The 16,791-nt window shown below is 40.6% G+C and overlaps 1 protein-coding gene across 5 annotated transcripts in view; it reads right to left on the minus strand.

The window, feature by feature from the left end:
• Positions 1-6,471: 6,471 nt before the first annotated feature.
• Positions 6,472-16,791, minus strand: part of LOC107188686 (protein phosphatase PP2A 55 kDa regulatory subunit) — a 29,270-nt gene continuing 18,950 nt past the window's right edge. Inside the window, exons 1-10 of one of the 5 annotated variants that reach the window (XM_015577018.1) lie at positions 11,953-12,069; positions 11,555-11,805; positions 9,786-9,851; positions 9,503-9,600; positions 8,827-9,105; positions 8,400-8,577; positions 7,925-8,259; positions 7,631-7,846; positions 7,375-7,542; positions 6,472-6,818 (exon numbers count right to left, since the gene is read on the minus strand). In XM_015577018.1, the coding sequence (XP_015432504.1) occupies positions 7,390-7,542; positions 7,631-7,846; positions 7,925-8,259; positions 8,400-8,577; positions 8,827-9,105; positions 9,503-9,600; positions 9,786-9,851; positions 11,555-11,669 (1,440 nt within the window). In that variant the 5' untranslated portion in view covers positions 11,670-11,805; positions 11,953-12,069 and the 3' untranslated portion in view covers positions 6,472-6,818; positions 7,375-7,389. The other 4 variants (XM_015577019.1, XM_015577016.1, XM_015577021.1 and 1 more) reach the window with 4 other exon arrangements.

Below are 16,791 nucleotides of genomic sequence, written 5' to 3' on the forward strand. Positions count from 1 at the left end.
GAGTGTTGCCTGTTTAGTGGTTATGAAATTGTCACATATTTCAATCGGATTTACACTGCTAAACGAGCATCAGTTTTTCTCGTCATGGATTACATTCGAAGTTCAAAGAACGTAGATTACTATTCTGTAACGGCTGAAAACCAGTAATCACAAGAACATTGTTAAAATCGCATTTGTTTACAACGGTTGACATTCTATCTCGCGATGCGTACCCCGTTTAGTTCACTTTAAATAGCTCTTCCAACGTTTTATGGACACGTTACGTCTTGATCAAGCATTCTGTTTGAAGCTAAAAGAACGTAGATTAATCCACTGTCATTGAAAATAACAATAAACGACCAGAACACTGTCAAAATCGCATTTAATTGCGGAATACCACTACTTTTTCGACCGGTGGCGCCATCCGTGGCGAATCGCTGAAACTGCTAGCGAAATAATTGGTTAGCAGTTTCACCGATTCGCCACGGATGGCGCCACCATTCAAAAAATAGTGGTACTCCGCGTTTAAATGCGATTTTAACAGTGTTCCGGCCGTTTATTGTTATTATCAATAACAGTGGATTAATCTACGTACTTTCAGCTACAAATTGAGTGCTTTATCTACACGAAAGCTATCCGTATAACGGTGTAAGAGCTGTCGAAACTAAACTATGCCGGGTACACATGACGAGATACAGTGTCAAACGTTGCAAACAAATTTGATTTTAACAATGTTATTATAATTACTGGTACCCAGCCGCTGGAAAGTAGTAATGTACGTTCTTTAAACTTCAAAAGTAATGCATGCCGAAGGAAAATGATGACCGTTCAGTGGTATAAAGGCTATCGAAATCAACCACATAGAACCCCCGGAGGTGGTGCCAGAGCCCTGTGGTGAAAGCTTGGGGTCACAGAACCCCCGCAAGGGACGCCAGAGACCCCGTGTGTGAGAATGTAGGCTCATCTAACCCGGAGCATGCGTAAGATACCCCATGTGTGTGAGATGTACTGTGTAGTACCTTGCTAAGTGGAATCACGGTGGAACCGGGATTTTGTAAATCATTTTTGTTACTAAATTTGTTATTGCTGAGTTTAGACGTATATACAGTTATTTATAAACCGTTGATATCCAAACATCAAATGGTATTGTGGTACGATCTGCCTGATAGTCTGTTACTAATTGGCTGGTAACTTAAGTGTTTCGCCGTAGTTGGCGTAAGAAATATTTACGGCAGTCACGTGTAAAATTAAATATTAATTCAAAATGACTAACAGTTGTTTATGCACACCATCCATTTTGAAAGATTCTACAAAGTAATTTGATACTTAGGAAAATGTGCTATCCTACTTGTTCATAAGTTTGCACTAACCTGCATATGAATGTTCTAACGAATAGCGTTCCTTTTTAACTGAAACTTTGTGCAATGTACAGAAAGAAGAACATGCAACAGAAGTGTATACACATATATATGTATGTACATTCTCGTAATTAGAGATTCAGTATTGTTAATTTTATTATGCAAATTCATAATTTTATTCATTAATAGTATCACGCATTCTCTATCGTTCGATTGTAAAAATGAGAAATTGTAAACTGTAACAATATTACAATAACAAGATAAAAGAATAAAAAGGGACAGGAATTAGGAGACAGAACAAAATTTTTTTGGGAGCATATGTTCGATCTCGAAAGTATTAATAGAACATGTCACCTTTAAAACCGAATATTTCCTTTCAGGCGTGTACTACTTAAATAGGCATTAATGAATATACGGTTAGAAAACAGTGAAAATACAAAATTCTGTAAAAAGAGTCGAAAAACATTATCATTGTCTTTAACAAAACATTGCTCTAAAGTAAAACTGGCACTTCGTATCGTACTCGCCTGATATATCCGATACTTAAACGTGTGTAACAACGTCTCATCCCCAAAAGAGATAATAAATTAAACAATTACGTGATTGGCCTTCCTCTGTCTCTTTACATGCATGCAACGACACAAACGTGCAGAGTACAGAATATTCATACTGTTATTCGTTCCGAGCTAGCTACTATGTATATCTATATGTATATATATATATATACGTATATACATATTATATATATATATATATTTATATGTATAACTTATCTAGAGCTTAGCGCAGTGTTCGTTCGTTATAATACAACTGTCTTTCATTTGCGACACCCGTTTGAAATTTCGTTTCTTTTTCATTTCTCTTCCCCTGCTTCCCAAACAGTTTCAGCGGATTTACAACGAATCTTATCGACCGCGTAATACGTCTCCAGCATTATCCGAATTGATTCTGGTTTTATTCTTCGTCGTTCGTTTCTTTACCGTTGTAAAGTGACCACCATTTACTATGAATTTTAATCGTTTTTTCGGTAACGCTGACATCTCTTCAGGCACATTATGCGACACGAAATAAACCCCGAACGACCCCGAAGATTCTGGTGAACTGTCGATGCTCTGAAAAAAAAAAGACATCTTGGAGACTCGCTCGAGAATTGATCGGATCAATCACGATCAAGTGGAACAGTGAGAAAAAAAGACAGGAGTAAATAAAAATTATTGTAACTCGAGTACTGTTTCGGATTCCGCTAATTTTTAGTGTTAATTATTCGTTTGTTTATGCCTTTACAGCATTCTTCTCGCCCCCTATAACACGTGCCGTAACGCTTTAAACCACATCGGTTCCGTGATCCTTCGCCTTCGTGCAAGCAGACAATGAAATTTTTCACGAAACGAAACGAACCGATTTCTCCGATAAAATCGACCAAGGTACAATGTAAAGTGGCGAGTAAAAAAGAACAATATCGTTAGGCGGTAACGCTCTATGGCACGATTATTCTTAAATCGACGCTGGATACCATGGTCATTCTTTCTACCTAATTGCGTGCGATGGATCAACGTGAAAAAGTGAGATCCATGGTATAAGTTGCCGAAAATTTTGCTATTGTACTACATCCGTTCTCAGATAGCACACGACGCCTTGAAAACGTTCATTTTACGGCGATTTTAGGTCTAAGGCGTCTTTAAGCCGTCTTCAAGGCGTTATTAAGGCGTCTTGTGCTATCTGGATTTCGAATTTGTTGCTCACGCAAGATAGGTAAGAAGACTCCCTACGTACTTCGCTGTAGAAACGCTAAGTGTAGACTAATAATACATGTGATACGTTAATAAAAAATAGAGCTCCATCATTCGGCTAGTAATACAATGACGTTTATTATCACAACGAGACAGGTCCTGCGTGCCAAAAGTTCTACTCTGCGCAGCGGTTCTTCTTCTACTTCTTCCTTTTATTTTCTTTCGCGTCAATTCGGATTGTCCGATGCACGGATGCAGCGATGATACGACGTCGTAAGGCATTGTTTTCTTTTTTTTTTTTTTTTTTTTCTAACAGAATGAATTTCAGAGGTAATTCTATTGGGCCTGAGAGGCACCTCCGTTTCACCCACTTTCCTCCTCTCACCGTGTACAAAGCAAGCGGATACAAATTGCGTTTCAGTGAGATTCTATGTATGCCTGCGGTTAGTTTCATTGTGATCGATTTTCTCAATCGTTTTGTCCGTATTACTCTCCGATCATTATTGTATAATAAACTTCGCGAACGTTAAAGAACGATCTTAACGGGAGCCCCGGGCTCTTCGTTGCACACTTTTAATGCTTTGGAATGCAGCAGGGTATCCCCAGTGAATCATGGTACACCCACGAGCAAACTCTGATTCCACTAGGGTGAAAAAAAAAGTGGTGTAGGAAAAGGACCTCTTATCACTTGGTATAGGAAATTACTGAAATTTATTCCAAATTTGTTTCAGTACCTGACATGAATTTAGCAAGTGGCGCAGGAGAAGGGCCTCCCCACCACTTGGTTTCGAAAGTTTCTGAAATTTATGCTAAATTAACATACATTTTAGTACTTGAATTAAATTTACCAAGTGGTAGGATACTGCACTTTTTCCACTAACGGAATCCAAGTTTGCTCTCGAGGGTACAACTAAAAGGAAGCGCACAGATGTATCAGAAATTAATGGGACACCCTCTGTACGACATAGCTCTGAAAGCGTTTCACCGCGCACGATCATGTTTTGTAATTCCGACCTCATAGAGCACGATCATTTTTTTCGTTCGCATATCGTCGACATCGTGCTACCTATTTTTTACCGAACCGATCAAATTATTATCACCGTGACTAAACCTGCATAGCAGTTAACAAAACAACCAAGTAACGCAGAGTCCCTATAATAATAATAATAATAATAATAATAGCGATAATTATATTAACTAATACTTAATGTAAAAATAAATCTACGTTTTGTTCGAACATAGAACGAATTTCGCGGTTCCGTTCGCGCGTAATATTCCTCGTAATGTATCATAATTGTAGCATTCAATTACGATTTTGGTATTTTTATTCGTTTTTTCACCTTTTTTTTTTTTCCATGCGTACATAATCCGTTTGAACGTTGTGTTACAAAGGTATTTGAGTAATAAGTATTGGCCTGGTACTCGATTATTATGGTTCGCGTATTTGCAGTGAATATTACATTAAACTTTCCTTATTCGTTACAGTGGGATCGAATTTTTTTTTCTTTTATAAGCGATGCACCAGCAAAGATTCACATATAATTTTCAGGTATGCGTGTGTTATACTCGCGTTGCAAGAAATATGTAACACGATACCGACTCGGTTGATTCTTGGATCCAACCCACAGAACCCTGCCTAATCAATCAATTTTTTTGCGATACTTAAAACCTTAATTTTTAAATGTTACACCGTTCGTTATAAGAATGTGATTGATTGTGAAACTATTCGAAGCACATAATGTTAAAACAGAATTCTTTACATCACGTTTATTTTTGGCGATATAGCAGATCTTTCAGAGTATTTTATATGAAATCAAGGACAATCCGCCGTGTCCGAGCAAACCTTCTACAATAATCTTTTAAAATAGCGGCCATATATATTTTTTCTTCTTCTTCTTCTGTTTATTACAAAACTATATATGATTGCTTGTGGTACCGGTAGGAAACCTCGAAAATCGTTTTTTTAATCTACGCCTCGAGAGTTCTTATTTGTACATGTGAAAATGATTTACTTCTAATTCTTGATCACGTACAATTTAAGTCACCGATGTGGGGTATTCATGTGTCAGAAGACAACTTTCGCTATTGTTCTGCATCGATAAAAAATGAAAAGATCTCAATTTGTATATTTCACCTTGATCGCAATCGTTTAAACCGCGCGTATGTTTTCGATTTTATTGTTACGTTCGAATTTCGTCCCCTATATAAGGTTTCGCGAATGTTAAAATTACGTTCCGCTAATATACGTGTTGATTAGCGCATATTCAATTTACATAAACTCTGCAAGCCCAGCTTACCATCGTCAAATGCACTTTTTTTTTCTGTCTCTTATGTTTACCATTATTCGTGTACGAAATCGCTGCTTATATGTGTAAGTGTATAAGTGTTAATAATTTATCGATAAGAAATATTTAGACAATCTGTACTCCGTCTATAATTACCACAGTTTTCTTATGTCTCCTGGGCGGAGAGCAATTTTCCATTAGAAAGCGGCAATCGACGAATGTTGTTTCGCACCCGTGCTTATTATTGCTAATGTATGCAATTTATCGACAGTAATCTCTTTCCACGAGTTTTTGGTAATAATGTGAAATTCGACTCATCGTTTCGCGCTTCGACTCGTATCGGCGAATATTTCTTCTGTTTGTCAACTAACGTGTCACGAGAAGTGCACCTGATGAAATATTTTATTCGGAAAATAAAAATACGCGAATGAAAGCCTACTGTTTAATATTCATTTTCTCTTTGTTACTAAATAAAGACAATTAGAAGACTAAACTCAGATGTCGAAAGCTCTGCTTTCTTCATAATGGTAACTAACGATATTATGTATTCAGATGCAATAAGCGTCGCTGCTAATAACTATGAAAACATATTTACCTTAAGAACGAAGTAATTTTCGATACGAAAAATTGTTTTCATTTTGATTTAACTATCTACTGCTGACGCAGGTTCCTATTACACGAACACTTACGAAGAACAATACTGAATTTGGAATAAAATAGCGACAAGTTAATACAGATAAATCTTATTGGCACATACGACCGTAACTACCTTTTTCTTTTTTTATTCTTCGCTTTTGTTAGGCAATTCTCATTTTGCAAATAATTTATTAAGTAAATGTATTATTATGTACGCTACGCGCACGTACCGAAAGTACACGAGTCGCATCTAGCGACTTCTAATTCTGTACGTTTGCTCCTGTTGATATAAACACTACTTTAACAAATGATTCCGTTTTTGTAGAAAGGAAACGTCGCGTACATTAGCAGTATTTGAAATCGCGTGGTGGCACAATTTTTTACCATAAATGTGAACTGGGAATATTAATATTGTTATCGAATGTAATTAAATAATAACCGCCAACACGAGTCTGTTGATTGGTTGAGCTGTACATTTCTTTGTTTTTTTTTTTTCTATCTGTGGGCAATGATTCCACGTGCAGTTTTATTTCAGCTAGCGGGACTTTAGTAGTCTGGAGAGCTATGCATATGCCTCTGCTTGCATGCATTTATATACACATATACGCGCGACAAGGTGTTACGTGCAAATCTGTATGTTTTGTGTATACAATAGTGTGTTTGAATATGCGAGCTGCGTGGACGGCGCTACGTACACCACTCTTCGGTCAGTCAACCATTGACGCGTTAATAGTCAACTTTCGTCAGCATAATTCAGACACCCGTTGGTTCCACTGGGACTCTTCAGTTCAACGTGTCTTTGCTCACGTCAATATATACCGTTGAATAATCTACAACGAAAGAGATGAATACTAACCACATACATACATGCGGTTCTTATTTCAAACTACAGACACCTCTAGATTACCGTCTTGCTTGTCCGACACCAGAAGTGTCAAACTAGTATCAATCACGGGCACAATTATTTTAGAATAGCGAATGAATTATAATATTTAGTTAATCCAATTTTTAAATTTCACATTTTAGCCGAACAATCATAGTGGATACCCCGCTATGTATTATATAGAAAGAAATTTAAAATTGCTTACATTTTGACAATATTTTCGATTCGTACAAAATATAAGTCGTTGTGAGCCACAAAAGCACAGGTCGCGGGTCACCAATTTGACAATCCTCTTCTACACTATTATTGTCTAGACGTTATCCTTACCACAGGGGGGGGGGCTATCAAGTGCATACATTGTCGCATAGGCTCGGGCTTCGAGCAAAAAACGAATTTACGAGAGTCTAAAGCATTTCTCCCTATAAGATTATTGTCCCGGCGCGGACACGAGTTCGAGACGATAATCGAGAGGGGTTTGTGTACGCAAACTCAAATCAACATACTTGCATACAGATGTGCTAGAGTTTGTCTTGGAATAGGAAGAGGTTGTTCGTAGCAGCAACGGCTACCACATTTTCAGATGGATGCCATGTAGTGTGTAGTATCTTTTTATTAAAATCCAGGCAGTCGACGCTAATTTCATCTTTCTTTCGTTTTCCACCGGTGCATACCTTTTATGTAATATATTCGTGTAAATAACACCGTCAATGTAGAATTATATCGATATTATTCTATTGTATTTGAAACATTTATACCGACCTTGCGTGGTTTGAGAAGTGTTTTTGGTTTGGCAATGTCACGCGCTGCTTCCAGCGTAAGATCACGCTTAGTTGTACGATCGAATACTCTGAAGAAATTATTATACGAGCCCGTCATAATAGCGGAATCATTACCACTCCAACAACATTCGAATTTGTCAAAGATACAATCATTCTCATATAGCGAACATAACTTCGATCTTAGGTATTCATGTACCTGTAACGATGCAATTAATAAATACATATATTTTTTTATCAGGTGTAGAATCGGTAATTCCCACTTTACGTTACGTACAGGGTAACATTCAACAGGCTTTGTTTCCATTTGCAAATCCCACACTTTCACACTGAGGTAGTCTCTACTGATCATATATCTTCCTGAATTACTAAGTTTCACATCACTTATACTCGAGATTATTTCAGAGAAAAAACTTCTATTAGTTGGATCTTCTGGTTCCTCAAAGAGCTTACTGTGTTGGTCGCAGAGTGCAGCAGATCTCATGTCGCAAAGTCTAATTGTTCCTTTGCTACTACTGTATACCAAAACATTACATTCTGCTGGATGAAATTCCGCAGCAGTTATTACTTCTGTTAATTCTTCCATATTAGTTGGCTTAATGTCTACTATATCTATATACCACGGATAGGAAAATCAACTAATTTTTCATTCGAAAATCTATGTCACGATTTACCAACAATGAACGAGGCTCATAAAGGACGAAAAAGTGAATGTGTAAAAAAAACCATTAAATAATATAGAAAAAGGATACTAAAACTCTGGTCTGTGATCTCAAGATGCCAAAGATTAATTCTAAGGTCATCAGCACTGAGGTATGTTTCCTGATCACTGTTGACGCTTATACTGTTTATATGATAGGTGTGCGCATTGGCAAATATTCTCCTTGGCGAAGCCTCCACCATCAACTCCATTGGTTTTATAGTTGGTACCTAAGCCGTTAAATGAATAGATATAGAACATACATTAAGTGTTTTACTCCATACAACATTTATGACGATTATAAATAGTTTACAATGTCACAATGTCAAAGTCATAATATTATGCGCATATTTCAACTTGTCGACTCTATTGTATTTTTTGTTAAAAATATATTGCTATGCAGAGCACTATGTTTTCACAAATTTTGGACCCACGAATACAGTTCTAAATAAATACAGCTTGTCATATTTGATACTCACCCTTAAGGAAGTGATACAAGCAGGATCACGAATTGTACCATTCTCTTCCTTTGTATTATACCCTTCTACTCTTTTATCCCGCTCACTGACTTTCCACAATTTAATTGTTTTATCGTTTGTGGAAAGCAGAAAGTGTGCAGGATTTTTTCTCTTTAGCCATCTAATTTTATTAATTTTTTCTTCTATTTCTAATGATTTCAGGTAATCGAACTCGGGTTCATGACTCTGGAAGGTGCTGTACACATTGTATTCACCCCTCCGAGGTATACTGTTTTTACTCTATACAAATAATAACAATGTATTTTAATATGCCATACTTGTATTACATATCAATTTTTTTCATTTAACCTCAATAAACAGATACTACTCAAAATGATTATTCTTTACATTGTGCCCAATGATTATCTTTAGAACTTTTCTAAAGATAGAGAAATGTAGCATGTTATACGTATAAAGTTGGCAATAATCCAATACTATGGTATAAACAAAATTTTTATTCAAAGGACAAGTTTAACTTTATTTAAAGTGCCAAAAAACAGCATACTATAGTAAATTATAGTGTCATTGACATAAAAAATGTATTTCATACTTGACTCTATACAGATATAAGTATATATGTAGATTGGAAATGAACTTTTATGAATTCAATTTGTACACAAATATCAGTATAACTTACAATGGGGTCTCTTTGAAAAATAACAACCCGTCCTCCCTTGTCTCCTGTCGCAAGAAGATCGCCATCGTGGTTAAATTCAACACACGAGATTATATCAGCTAGAATATAACACAGAACAAAGACAATTATATATCTAAATGTTCTGCTACGTTATTCTGTATAACACAGTGTATAAAATACATCATGATACTTGCACAGTCACTGAATACTATCATTTCTTTTTCTTTCGTTTAGATAAGATAAAGTTATCAGGGAATATAAGAGAATCATAAATCGATCTCACCTTCAGTGACATCGTCCTCCAATGTGCCTTTCACCTGGGAGAAACACCACTGTATGTCACCATTGCCTAAAACCGTGATACAAAAGTAATGACATTAGAAAGAGGAGAAGAAAGAACATTTCAATGTGGTTGTAAATACAGGATACAAGCAGAGTCACGAATTCCCAATAAAATGTAATTACATCTTGTATTCGTTTCTGTGCTTTTAACGTGTTTATATACAAACGTCATATCGATAAAAGAGATCAGAAACCGATAACGGTCCTCGTTCGATTTACATCACGCGTCTCGAGCACCAAACCGATGGATGCAAATGGTAAATGAAAAAAGGACGCGTAGAAGTTTGCACGGAAAAAACTACAACGTAATGTATTCTCGCTCGATCGAGTGCACGCAGGACCCGATTGGAAAACGAGAAAAGCCGCAGGAATCGATAAGGAACACCGACAAACAGAGCAGGAAGACGCACAGGGAAGCAAAATAACGTTTCGAGCGTGCACCTGTGAGGCATGATAAACGTGGGAAGACGATAGGAGGCGACAATGTGCGTGTGTGTATATGTGTTCGCGACTGGTGAAACGAGAAAAAGCGTGGTTCCTCGTGCAAGGGGCGACGAACAAAGAGATATACATGAAAATCCTTACAAACAAGAGAGAGAGAGAGAAACCGAGGATGGGAAAGCGAATCGGGATTATCTGTGTAAAAGACGGGAAAGAAGGTAAATGTGAGCCTACTTGAAGTTTCGGCGCAATCCATCGTGCTTCTAGGCCGTCGCCACCGCCGCCGCCGTTGCCGTCACCGTCGCCGTCGCCGTGGCCGGCGACGGGCGCATCTGGCCCCGCGCACGGCAACAATCCAGAGAGAGAGTGGGTACGGGTGATTATATTTGAGGATGCGGAATTGACGAAGAGACGAAAACGTTGCGTGTACCGCGACCGCTGCGGATATACCCCGTGTGAACCCGTGATACAGTATTATATCTGGGTCAAGGTTCAGGTTGCCGCGGCACGGCGAGGCGGCCAGCAGGAGCGACGCACCGTTCGGCTCGCGGTTCCGCCACGGGCGCGCGCGCGATAGAAATACACGACGACGTCGCAGCGGACCAGACGCGTATCAGGCACTGGTCGCTTATCACGCTTACTTACCGGCCATCTCGCACACAAGACACTACACGCGCGGGTCAGAGAGATTTCGCACGCGCTAGCTATACTACTCCCGGTGCCGAGGTCCAATACACATATACACACCACCGCCTACTCGAGCAAGAGATACGCGACGACGACGGACGACACGACACACACGCGCGCGGCGCGCCACGCCGGCGACCAAGGGACCACGGGATACCTTCACGAACAATTCACGACACTCCCGGACTGATCCGTTTATCCTGTCACATATTCGTCCATCTAGCCCGCCGCCGTACCGAAACGCAATCCCTGGACTCTCAATGGCGGAATTCACGAACGCATAACCGCACAACACTACTACAGCGTGACGTCACACCGCGGCTAGGTTTCGCTGCGTCCACGGGAACCGCCATCTTGTACGCGAAAAACCGATTGCGCGCGCGATCTCCGACGAGCATCGCCGACGACGGCCGATCCCGACTGGCGAACTACCGAACCCGCGAAAATCAAACGGGCATTCGAGAGACCTACGGTGCTACGTAGCGTGATTGTTTTTAATGCGTTAGTTTACTAGCTTAAGATGACAGTTTGTGGACACTTCGATTATTTAGATTCGGTTGTAATAGAATGATATAAAGTTACCTAAATGTCCTGTCAGTTTCTCGTACAGATCCTCCAGGGAGGAGAAGAGGGCCACGTCTCTGGACAAACGCGCGAAATGCTTGCACGAGCGAAAGTCTGTCATCGACCGATTCATTTTTAGCGGAACTAAACTTACTGCTCGATTCGAAAAGGAATTCAATTCAAAATTTTAACGGGCACGAATAACACGTGGTCTCGAGGCGAACATACGTCGCTTGCTATTTAAGGTGGTTCGTGTCAAATTCGGAAGACTAGATAATTAAATAAAATTCATGCAGATTGATTATCAGAACGAAATACATCCACTCGAAAAATTTCAGACTGGGTCCCCGATGAAATAAGTAAGAAAAAGCTTATCAAAAATTCAGTTTTTAACACAGGTCTTATGGCAGTCTTACCGGGAGTATAATATTTTCTTTTCGTAGAAACTGGAACTTTTAATCAAACATTCGGCACTGAAAGTATAAATCCTAAGTTTACTGATATAATGAATTAAATCTTGTACCATGCCGAACATTCCAGGAAGATATTTCACAATAAAGTCCAGGATGTGTCGGTTATACCCGCGAAATTTAAATAAATTAAAAAAAATATTTTACATATTTTGTGTTTTAGTGAATTCTAATTTTCTAAATTATCATGCACGAGAATATAATTAACTTTGCATATAAGAATATTGCATATTGACGATATGCGTGAAACAACAATAGAGAATTGGAATGAGTGGAGTCATACGACCACCCAAAATATATTTTTTGTGTATAATACAATGAAGAATGATCATTAGAAGTGTCGTTGACTTTCATAGATATAATTTTTATACGCTATTAAAATGTATTAGTGGCTGTTTAACACCAATTAGTAATATGCTGTTTTATTGACCAGAGAGTCAGATATGAACTACCTTAACTCGTTCGACAGCGAGAAATCATTGTTTCGCGTTGGTAAATCACGCCGATACATTTTCGATACGGTCGTCGGGCGTCCGGTACGTATTGAATGTTAATTCGACTTTTTCCGGGTCGTAGACTGACGTACGAGCCGTTCTATACGATCTGAACGGTTTCCAATGACACCTCCGCGCGAACCCTATTTAAAACAGCACCGATACACACAAGCATTCCTCCTCTCCGAGTGTCTTACCGTGTATTGCGAACGATCTATCGGCGAGCAACGATTACGTTTCGTGAGAGAGTATACCCGTAATGTTATTACTATCGATTTTCAATTTAAACCGAGCACATGTCCCTCTCTCCAATTAACTTACGATCGTCCCGTTTTACGTCGAGAACCGCGTATAGCTCGAGGAAGATTGCTCGTTCATCGATCGATCGCCTAGGGCCTAGACCATGCTTACGGGCTCGTCGAGCATCGTCGAACACGATCGGTGGACGTTTTATCAGTAAATCACAGTGTTCGAACACGTTTCATAATGTTGAAACGGGAAAAGAAGAATATTCACGATCGACGAGCCTCTCGAAACACGTTCGAGAGAGCGTGGTTTCGACCGTGTACGCAGACGCGTGGCGCGATTGTAATTCTAATCACGACGTTCCCGAACAACGCAAGAGGAAACGAAAACTTCGTGTATGTGACCGAAGCCTCGTGATCACCACGTCCGTTTCGATTAATTTTTGGCACGAGAGTTTAAGAGAGACGTATCACCAGCGACTTCGTCGAGAGTGTACGGAACGCACTCTAATTGATTAATTGCTCCCGGAACGCGTCTTTCCGTGCAGAGAACCTCCCTCCTCTCCCTGCCCCCCCCCGCACTGTTTCTCTCCTCTGTCCGTCTTGTGTGTCAACAAACGATCGATTATTATGTCATTCGCTCGACCGGACAATTAACTCGGTGTTCGAACAGATTAAATAAACGAACCACGGACAAACGATCGTTTTCCAGTGGATGGACGAACCGAGTGTTGTCGCGAACGGGACACGACAATGATACGTAGGACCCGTCACGAACTGGTACGTACGTGCACGAAGCTCGAAACTAGCGTCGTCGAACGCGTTAGAGACCATACGTTAATGAGTTTGCTCTAACGAGTGTGTTTGTAAAAAGTATAAACTAAAACGGCAAAAATAAGAAAAAAACGTTTCGGTAACCGTCGATGTTTCTTGACAAGTATCGAGACATCGTTGATGTACAGAGTCACCCAAAGTTCGATGACTGGTCCGTTGATCGATTCCCACCACCACATCGAAATCGCCTTTGAATTCACGCGGTGCTTAGAATTCTTTTCGCGTCCAATGGATCGAACTGCACTCGTGGTTGAAGCTTCGATAAAAAAGGACTCCTTGATTTGTCGAAATCGTAGTTACGCGCCGAATCACTCGAACGGACGAGAGTTTTCGAAAAACCGTAACCGTGCAATATTGTAAAAAAAATATATATTCCAACACTCACAGACGTAATGCTCGTGATCGTTCCCGTTCGAGGTTTTCTCGTCGATACGCTTCAGGTCTTGGACGATGCTCTTGCTCAAACCGCCGACAGTCGCTCTACGGCACCTCACGCGGCTTCGGGAATTCATCCTCGATGACGATCACTCGAGCAAACGTTTTTCCCGACCGACAACCGACTTACGGTTCACGACAACATACTGCTGTTATTCGTCCCGTGACACCGGGTCCTCCTGAGTTTACCAACTGACCGCTAAACGTAAACGATCCTCGAGCCCTCAGCTCCTAGCGATGTGTTTGTAATCGATATATCATGGTGGGATCGAGTAAAGTATATACACACGTGTCTCGAATATGTGTCTCGCGATATGTTGGATCCTATTACTAGTGATGATCGAAAACGATCGATATGAGTAATATTAATTCGTAAGAATCGAAAGGAGAAAGGAATTAATCACGACCCAATCGTGATTCTGTCGAGTGTGAGTCGAGGAGTTAATTTGAATCTCGTTTACTACATTTACGTGGTGGGACGCATGGAGCCGTGCCCCTGCGGAGTGACAACCGGTCGGACCCATCGGTGCCGAGCGCAGCGAACATACAGGGGTACACCATTGAACTCCCTACAGAGTCTACTAAAAATGTTACAGATTCCTGAAATGGGACACTCGTGGGGCGATTTCGAACAAGTTTTTCCTTAGCGAAAAATGTTATCCTAGAAGGAGAATATAGTAGGCCCTTTTCCTACGTCATTTTTTTTCCCTAGCGGAAGTCGAGTCTGCACGTCAGTGCACAGTCGCAAACGAACCTTATTCCCTCTTCAACTTTGATACGTCACTAACTACGGCTTGGACTGGCGTTTTTCCATGATATCCGCGTCGCGCGACTCGATCCAGGAGAAACTACTGTTCTCAGCAAGCCGCGTCAAGCATCTCCGTGGAGGGGGGGTGGGGGGATGCTGGGTGGGATTAATAAAGCGTGCTGCGCCGGGAAAAAGGGGAGGATAGAAAGATAGGAAGGGCGAGAAGAGGCATGAAAAAGAAAAGATAAAACTCACCGGCTCTCTTGTTCACGGCGGTATTGATCATGGAACCGAGCTTGGTGAGGCTGGACTGCCTCATGATGTTGGATGGGTTCTTCATCCGTTTTGACGGTGGTACCGGAAGCGGGGCGGTCTTGGCCCTTGCCAGGATTGTACCGCCGTTCCGGCAGTTTCCGTTCGGACTGGAGCCGGGGGGCCGCTGGGGCGGAGCCCCCCATAGACCCACGACACCTGCGTGACGCGTGGTTGTATATTGAAAGCTTCGACTTAGTTCCACCAACTGTTTCAACTGTCGTTTTGTGATCGTCGGCTTTGACCGTCCACCTTCGACACGGGACGACACTGTAAGCAAACGAAGCACGACCACCGGGCTGCAGTCAAATTCACGTGTGTCAGACGTGTCTGTAATTCGTTCTTACAGGGGATTACAGCGTTACCACCCACGGACAATCTAACCGCCTCGCGTAATTCGCGACACATCCACCTGTTGGACACCAAGCAGGCCGACACTATCTCCCGTGAAATCCTCTTTGCAACGGTTCGTGACGTCTCTCGAGTGTATACCGACGAGTAAACTCGGTTTCCGCTAGGGGAAAGAGCGACGTAGAAGAAAAGTCTCCTACCGCTTGGTAAATTAATTTAAGTATTGAAATATAGATATGAACGTCGAATGTTAATTTGGCATAAATTTCAATAATTCCCGATATCAAATTGTAGGAGGCCCTTCTCCTACGCCACTTTTTCCCCTAGCGGAAGCTGAGTTTCATTAGATCCAAGCAGTTTTCTAGTTTATTCCGAACCTAATATGATAGAGAAGAAAAGAAAAAACAAATTTCTAGATTTACTGTTCTCTGTGTGAATTCCTTTAGAAAATATCATTTCGCATGAAAATCCGCAGTCTAGTAATAACTGCATGGGTTCTTCTTTATTATAACAGGTGTATACGTACCCTGGAGGCGAGAGTGCGACATGGAAACGCATAAATAGGATCAGAAACGCAGGAGGGAGGTAGGAAGAAAAGAGGGCAACAGGTAGCTGATGGATTGAGGAGGGTTTGCGCGAACACGGCGGGGGATTGAATGTGTTACTGGCCAATGAATGCGTTACAGCCAGCTCAGACGATATGATCTATGCCGTTTTATCGGCAATATTAGAGAATCGATCGAAAAACCATATCGTCCGAACTGGCTGTAATCCTGCTACCACGTTAGAGTCTTCTCGTCGTTCACGAATATTTATCGTTTCGTTTTGGATCACGTCGAACGTTTCCGCGATTTATCGCGCGTTCACTATGACGGTTTAGTATCGGCAGCAGTGGATCTACGCGCAAACGCGTCACGCGTACTTAGCGTTAAAGGGGAGAGCAAAGAAACGCGCACGAACAAACAGCCGAGCGAAGATCTGAATCGCAAATGCGACCTTCGAAAGAAACGCAGAGATGCGACCCCGCCCTCAAAAACGTAGTACACACGCCTGTCTAACACCAAGGGCAGCACGAAACACCGCGTGGCGACCGATCAAGGTGGGTTCCGCAAAATGTTTAATAATTATAAATTTATATTGGAAATTTTAACAGGACGGTCAGAAAAAATTTCTGCCCGTAGATTTTCCCCTTTTGATAGAAAAATACCCTGAATGCGAGGGAAACTTATCTAGATAAAATGTTTCGAATAACGAATAAAAGATAAACAAAAAATATTTCGTCACTTTTAATTGTTTAAACGTGGAAATATCAATTTTTACGATAAAACAATCCTTCTTTACGAATGAATACCACCCTTAAATACTG

The sequence above is a fragment of the Dufourea novaeangliae genome, unplaced genomic scaffold (genome assembly GCF_001272555.1).
Source record: "Dufourea novaeangliae isolate 0120121106 unplaced genomic scaffold, ASM127255v1 scaffold139, whole genome shotgun sequence".
Taxonomy (NCBI): Eukaryota; Metazoa; Arthropoda; class Insecta; order Hymenoptera; family Halictidae; genus Dufourea; species Dufourea novaeangliae.